The 7,725-nt window shown below is 50.8% G+C and overlaps 1 protein-coding gene across 1 annotated transcript; it reads left to right on the top strand.

Annotated features, from left to right (window-relative positions):
• Window positions 1–240: 240 nt before the first annotated feature.
• LOC119569596 (proline-rich protein 36-like) lies at window positions 241–6,025 on the top strand (the record flags this gene model as incomplete). Its single annotated transcript, XM_037917679.1, has 11 exons — window positions 241–291; window positions 2,102–2,203; window positions 2,410–2,541; window positions 2,584–2,877; window positions 3,012–3,308; window positions 3,522–3,712; window positions 3,912–4,134; window positions 4,362–4,660; window positions 4,860–5,068; window positions 5,333–5,762; window positions 5,809–6,025. Coding segments are annotated over 11 exons (2,445 nt in total), but the record flags the coding sequence as incomplete, so codon positions are not given.
• Between the last annotated feature and the right edge of the window lie 1,700 nt (window positions 6,026–7,725).

Below are 7,725 nucleotides of genomic sequence, written 5' to 3'. Positions count from 1 at the left end.
CTCCCCCCAAAACCCTCTCCCCTCTCACCCTCTACCTCTCACCCTCTCACCCTCTCTCTCACCCCCCACCCTCTAAACCCTCTCACCCTCTCACCCTCCACCCTCCTCACCCTCTCACCCTCTCCCCCTCTCACCCTCTCACCCTCTCACCCTCTCACCCTCTCACCCTCTCACCCTCTCACCATCTCACCATACCCCCGGGCTGTAGACTTCTGATTTGGTCGCTGAAATAACTCCCAGGCTCACTGTACGTCACCATCGAGATTGTGCTCACACTCGAGGGGAAAACCGGTCAGTCTATCGCCTTCTTTGGGAAAGAGAGGAAGGTTTCTGTGAAGAGAGGGGAAGAGAGGGGAGGAGGGGAGGAGGGGGGAGGGGGAATGGGGGAGTGGAAAGGGAGAGGGGGTTTTGGGGGGAAGCGGTTGGCAGGGGTTTAGTGGGAAAGATGAGGGAGGGCTGGTGAAGTTGGGGGTATTTTATTTGGTGGGGGAAATTGTTTGGGGGGCGAATAGGGGAGAGTAAGGGGGGGGGAATTAGAATAGAGAAAAAAGATAGATAGAGAGATGATAGAGAGGGAAGGGTGGGGAGAGCAGGATGAAAAAAGGGTTGATAGAGATAGATAAGAGGGGAGGGAGGGAGGGAGGAGGGGGGAGGCCGAAAGAGAGAAAGAAAAGGATAGAAGAAAGGGGGAGAAGAGGGGAGAGAGAGAGTAAGAAGATAAGAGGAAATAAAGAAAGAGAAAGAGAGATAAAGAGAAAATAGAGAAAGAGAAGAAAATAATAAATAAAAAAAAGCGAAAAATAAAGAAAATGATGAAGCAAAAGAGAAAAATCATGAGAGAGACAGAGAGCAAAAGCAAAATTTTCATCTTATCAATATAAGAAGCTCGACACCAGAATTATTAAAATCACGTATCAAGTGTTTACACATATATTCATCACGAGAGGTCAAGGGGCAGAGAAAAAGAGTTTTATAAATATGACAGCTTTCTCCTTCTCTCTCTCTCTCTCTCTCCCTCTCTCTCCTTTTCCCTCTCTCTCTCTCCCTCCCCTTCTCTCTCTCTTCTTCTCTCTTTCCTCTCTCTCTCTCTTCTCTCTCTCTTCTTCTTTTCCCCTCTCTCTCTCTCTCCCCTTTTCTCTTTCTCCTCTCTCTCTCCTCTTTCTCCTCTTCTCTCTTCCTTCTCTCTCTGCTGTCTCTGTCTCTCTCTCTCTCTTCTCTCTCTCCCCCCCCCTCCCCTTCCTCTCTTCTCCTCTTTTCCTCTCTCTCTCTCTCTCTCCTCTCTCTCTCCTACTTTTTTTTTCTCTCTTCTCTCTCTCCTCCTCTCCCTTTTCTCTTCCTTCTTTTCTCCCCTTCTTCTCTCTGCCTGTCTCTGTCTCCCTCTCTTCTCTCTCTCGCTTGCTCCCCTCTCTCTCTCACTCTCTCTCCTCCTCTCTCTTTTTTCTCTCCTCCTCTCTCTCTCTCCCTCTCTCTCTCACTCTCTTCCTCTCTCTCTCCTTCTCTTTCCCTTTTATATCCTCCCCTCTGGGACCCACCGACGCATTCCGCGCCCGGAGCAGGAGGCAAACCGCGACGAACGCAAAACCGCAAACGACCTTCCCTTCAAGAATCACTCAAAGAAGAAGGAATCGTTAACTGCGCCGATTGTGCTTGCGTGACTCCAGAGGTTGCGTGCGTGCTTGCGGCGGCGTGCGCTGTGCTTGCTGGGGGGAGACCCTGCGTTTGTGTCAGTTTAGAAGGTGTGGTCTGCGTTGCGGGGAGGGCTCACCACCGAGTTTCCAGGGGGTTTTACAGTCATCAGGGTTTCTACGGGATTTACAGTTACTTAACTCTCTTTTACGTCCTTCGGTTTTTCCCGGGGGTTTTTCATTGTCTCCTAAATCTCTTATGGACTCACGCAGTCTCTCGAATCTTTCAAAAGTCTCGTCACAGTCTCACGAGCCTCTCTGTCTCTCCCATTTCCTTACAGTCTCTCTGTCTCTCACGGGTTTTCCCCTCTCCGATGTACTCAGATTTCTTTCCCCTAAGTTTCTTAGGCAAATGAAATTACTTTCTTTCAGTTTTCCGGTTTCGCCGATTCCAACACTCTTTCCCCGCTCTGCAGGCTCCCAGTCTCTAACCCCTATCGACCCGATCTTAGCTCTACAGTACCTCACATTCACTCAACCTTTTTACATCTCTGCAGGGTTTTCCAAAGTCCCTGACAGTCTCCCTCACAGTCCCTGACAGTCTCTCTCACAGTCCCTGACAGTCTCTCTCACAGTCCCTGACAGTCTCTCTCACAGTCCCTGACAGTCTCTCCCCCACGCCCTGACAGCTCTCTCACATCCCGACAGTCTTCTATGGTCCCTGACAGTGTCTCTCACAGTCCCTGACAGTCTCTCTCACAGTCCCTGACAGTCTCTCTCACAGTCCCTGACAGTCCTTCAAGTCCCCACAGTCTCCTCACAGTCCCTGACGTCTCCTCCCCAGTCCCCCACAGTCTCTCTACAGTCCCTGAAATCCCCTCACAGTCCCTGACAGTCTCCCTCACAGTCCCTGACAGTCTCCCTCACAGTCCCTGACAGTGTTTTCAAGTCCTGACAGTCCTTCACGTCCCGGGCGTCTCCCCCAAGTCCCCCCAGTGGCTCTACATCCCTGACAGCTCTTCACAGCCCTACAGTCTCCCAAGCCCTGACAGTCTTCTCGCAGCCCTGACAGTCTCTCTCACAGTCCCACATCTCTTTACAGCCCACAGTCCCCTCACAGTCCCTCCAGTCTCTCTCACAGGGCCTGACAGTCTCTCTCCAGTCCCTGAAGTCTCCCCCCACATCCCCGACAGTTCCTCACGTCCCGGGAAAATCTCCCTCACGTCCCTGACGTGTCTTCACGTCCCTGACAGTCTCTCTCACAGTCCCTGACAGTGTCTCCTTACCGTCCCTGACAGTCTCTCTCACAGTCCCTGACAGTCTCTCTCACAGTCCCTGACAGTCTCTCTCACAGTCCCTGACAGTCTCTCTCACAGTCCCTGACAGTCCCCCACAGTCCCCGACAGTGTCTCTCCAGTCCTGAAGTGTCTCCACATCCCGACGTGTCTCTCCAGTCCCTGACAGTCCCTCACGTCCCGACGTGTTCTCCAGCCCCGACAGTCTCCCTCCAGTCCCCCACAGTCTCTCTACAGTCCCCGACAGTTCCCCACGTCCCCGACAGTCTCTCTCACAGTCCTGACAGTCTTCTACAGTCCCCGCAGTCTCTCTCACAGTCCCTGACAGTCTCTCTCACAGTCCCTGACAGTCTCTCCACAGTCCCTCACAGTCTCTCACATCCCCGAAGTCTCTCTACACCCTGCAGTTTTCTTTACGCCCGACATGTCTTCACAGTCCCTCACAGTTTCTTTCCCTTTCCCTGAAGGGCTCTCTCACAGTCCCCGCTCTCCCCCACAGTCCCTGACAGTGCTTCACGTCCCTGACAGTCTCTCTCACAGTCCCTGACAGTCTCTCTCACATCCCGACAGGTCTCTCACAGTCCCTGACGTCTCTTCACAGTCCCCACAGCTCCCTCACTCCCTGACGTCTCTTCACAGTCCTCACTCTCTTCACAGTCCCCGACATCTCCCTCCGTCCCTGACATGTCCTCACAGTCCCGGCAGCCCCCACATCCCGCAGTCTCCCCACAGCCCCCGACTGTCTCTCACGTCCCTGCAGTCTCTCTCACAAATCCTTGCAGCTCTCCACGGGCCCTGAAGTCTCCTCACAGTCCCTGAATTCTCTCACGTCCCCACATCTCCTCAAAAGTCCCCCACGTCTCTCTCACAGTCCCTGACAGTCTCTCTCACAGTCCCTGACAGTCTCTCTCACAGTCCCTGACAGTATCTCTCACAGTCCCTGACAGTCTCCCTCACAGTCCCTGACAGTCTCCCTCACAGTCCCTGACAGTCTCCCTCACAGTCCCTGACAGGTCTTCACATCCCTGACGTCTCTCACAGTGTTTACAGTCCCTCACAGTCCCCGACAGTCCCCCACGTCCCTGACATTCCCTCACGCCCTGACAGTGTCTCTCACAGTCCCTCACAGTCTCCTTTACAGTCCCTGACGTCCTCCACAGTCCTGACAGTCTCCCTACTCCTGACGTGTCTCCACAGCCCTGAATCTCCTCACAGTCCTGACGTCTCTCTCACGAGCTTACAGCTCTCTCACAGTCCCGACAGTCTCTCTCACGTCCTCAGTCTCCCTCACAGTCCCTGACAGTGTCTCTCACAGTCCCTGACAGTCTCTCTCACAGTCCCTGACAGTCTCCCTCACAGTCCCTGACAGTGTCTCTCACAGTCCCTGACAGTCTCTCTCACAGTCCCTGCAGTCTCCTCAAGCCCTGACAGTCTCCCACAGCCCTGACAGTCTCTCTCCAGTCCCTGACTCCCCTCCGTCCCCCCACAGTCTCCACAGTGTCTTACAGTCTCTCCACGTCCCTGACAGCTCCCCCCAAGTCCCCCACAGTCTCCCCCCAGTCCCTGCAGTCTCCCCCACTCCCTGACGTCTCTCTCACAGCCCCCGAAGTCTCCCTACAGTCCCTGCAGGTCTCTCACTCCCCGACGTCTCTCCCAGCCCGACAGTCCCCTCCGTCCCCCACAGTCTCTTCAATCCTCAGTCTCCTCACATCCCCACAGTTTCTCTCACAGTCCCTGACAGTCTCCCTCACAGTCCCTCACAGTCTCTCTCACAGTCCCCGAAATCTCTTCCCCAGTCCCTCACAGTCTCTCTCACAGCCCGACGTCTCCTAAAAGTCCGACGTGTCTCTCACAGTCCCCCGACAGTCTTCTCACATCCCTGACAGTCTCCCTCACATCCCCACGTCTCTCTCCAGCCTGACATGTCTCTCACACCCAGAGCTCTTCCCAGTCCCGAAGTCTCCCTCAAGTCCCTCACAGTTCCTCACAGTCCCTGACAGCTCCCACAGTCCCCCCGTCTCTCTCACAGTCCCTGACAGTCTCTCTCAAAGCCCTGACAGTCTCTCTACAGTCCCGACAGTTCTCTCCATTTCCCCCCGTCTCTTCACAGTCCCTGCGTCTCCCCAAGTCCCTGACATTTTCCCCACAGTCCTGACATCTCTCTCCAGTCCCTGCAGTCTCCCCACAGTCCCTCACAGTCTCTTCACAATCCCGACAGTGTCTCTCACTCCCGGGCAGTCTCTCTCACAGTCCTGACAGTCCTTTCAATCCCTGACATCTCTCTCACGTCCCCGACAGTCTCTCCACAGTCCTGACAGTCTTTCCAGTCCTGACGGGCTCCCTCACAGTCCCACGTCTCTTCCGTCCTGACAGTCTCTCCAGTCCCTGACATCTCCTAAAAGTCCCTGACAGCCTTCACAGTCCTGACAGTTCTCTCACAGTCCCTGACAGCTCTTCACAGTCCCGACACTCTCTTTTTCAGTCCCCGACAGTTTCCCCCCCCGTCCCCGACAGTCTCTCTCACGTCCCCCACAGTCTCCCCCAGTCCCTACAGTTCTCTCACAGTCCTGCAGTCTCCTCACAGTCCCCCCACAGTCTCCTCACAGTCCCCGACAGTCCTCTCACAGTCCCTGACATCTTTTCCCCAGTCCTGACAGTCTCCCCCAGTCCCGACAGTCTCTTCACAGCCCCGACAGTTTCCCCCACAGTCCCCCAAGTCTTCTCACAGTCCCGACAGCTCTTCAATCCCCGACGTTCTTCACAGTCCCGACGTCTCCCTCACAGTCCCTCAAGTCTCTTCACAGTCCCTGACGTCTTCTCACAGTCCCTGCAGCTCTCTCCAGTCCTGACAGTTTCTCACAGTCCCTGACAGTTCTTCCGCCCGACAGTCTCCTTTACGTCCCCCACAGTCTTCCCCAAATCCCCGACAGTCTCCTTACAGCCCCGACGGTCTCACAGTCCCCGCAGCTCTTCCAGCCGACAGTCTCTCTCACATCCCTGACACTCCCCCACAGTCCCCCCGTTCCCCCACTCCCGACAGTTCCCCTTTACAGTCCTTACGTCTCCAGTGCCCCCAGAGACTTCCTTTTAGGGAAAAAATGGCCTGCAAATTTTTTTTTTTTTTAACTTCAAAAGGACTCGGATTTTTTCTAAAAACCCTTTCTTCAGCGAAAAAATATCGCGGAAATATATATATATATATATTTTATTATATATTATATATTATATGATATATTATATAATATATATTTTATATATATTGAAATTATATTAATATATAATATATCTAATCATATTTATCTTCATCTATTATCATCTACTATATTATATATATATATATTTAAAATAATAAAAAAGAGAGAGAAGAGGAGAGAGGAGAGAGAGAAGAGGAAAGAGGGAGAGAGAGAAAGAGGGGAGAGAGAGAAGGAGAGAGTGAGGGAGAGAGAGAGAGAGAGGATTTAGGGAGAGAAAAGAGAGAAAAAAAGCAAAAAAAAGGGGGGGAAAAAAAAAAGGGGAAAGGGAAAAAATAGAAGGGGAGAAAAAAAAGAGCAATCCCCCCTCCCTCCCTCCCTCCCTTGTCCGTCGCCGTCATAGATACACCCTCACCCCCACTCACCCCCCCCCCCTTCCCAAAATTCCATGCGAAAGGGAAATGTGAGCCTCGCCCACGCCCCCAATATGACTTGGGGCGAGCTTTGGGAAAAGGTTGGGGGGAGGGGAGGGAGGGGGCGAAAGGCGCGGGGGTGGAGGGTAGAAGGGGGGGAGAAGGAGGGGGGAGAAGGAGGGGGGAGAAGGAGGGGGGACGAGGGTTTTGAGCTGGGGGTCTTCACCCCAATGTTCAATCGGAAAGGGAGAACAAGAGAGAGGAGACAGACAGACAGACAGACAGCAGCAGAGAAGACGACAGACAGACAGAAAAACAGGGGAGGAGACAGAGAGAGAGAAAAAAAAGAGAGAGAAAGTGGATGAGCAAAAAAAGCATAGAATAATAGTAATATATAAAAAGATAGATAGCCGATACATCAAAAATAAGATAATAATACACTACATAAATTTATATATAAAATTTTATAAATATATATATATATATATATATATATTATTATATATTTAAAATATATAATATATTGGTGTGGTGTGGTTATGTGTGGTGTGTGGTGGTGTGGTGTGTGGTTGTTGTGTGGGGTTGTGTGGGGTTTGTGTGGGGGTTTTGTGTGTGGTGTGTGTGTGTGGGAAAAAAAAAACCGAAAACTAGGTTTATTGAAAAGAAACACGACCCACTAAAAAATACTATATATATATAATATATAATATATATATAATATATATTAATTATATATAATAATATTAAAATATATATATATATATAAATCTACATACATACATACATACCAGCCTACATGGACAGACAAACAGATAGATAGATAAATATATAGAGAAGCAGACAGATAAACAGACAAATATACAAATGCAGAGATGTATAGACAGACAGACATATAACCAAACTGACTGATATAAATAGATAGCAAGATCGATAATAGACGACAGAAGATAGATAGATAAAATAATAGATAAATAGATAGATAGATAGATAGAGATTGGGAGGGAGAGAGAGTTAGACCAAGAAAAAGAGATAGATAGATGGAAGAGAGATAGAGAGAGAGAGAGAGAGAGAGAGAGAATTGACCAGATAGAGTAGATGATGAAGAGAGATAGATAAAGATGAGAAGAGAGAGAGGAGGAGAGAGGGGAGAGAGAGAGAGAGAGAGAGGGGGAAGAAAATAAAAGATATAGAGATAGATAGA

The sequence above is a fragment of the Penaeus monodon genome, unplaced genomic scaffold, assembly GCF_015228065.2.
Source record: "Penaeus monodon isolate SGIC_2016 unplaced genomic scaffold, NSTDA_Pmon_1 PmonScaffold_16915, whole genome shotgun sequence".
In the NCBI taxonomy this organism is placed as follows: Eukaryota; Metazoa; Arthropoda; class Malacostraca; order Decapoda; family Penaeidae; genus Penaeus; species Penaeus monodon.
Note: the sequence above shows the minus strand (reverse complement) of the source record. Positions and strands in the feature narration are given on the sequence as shown.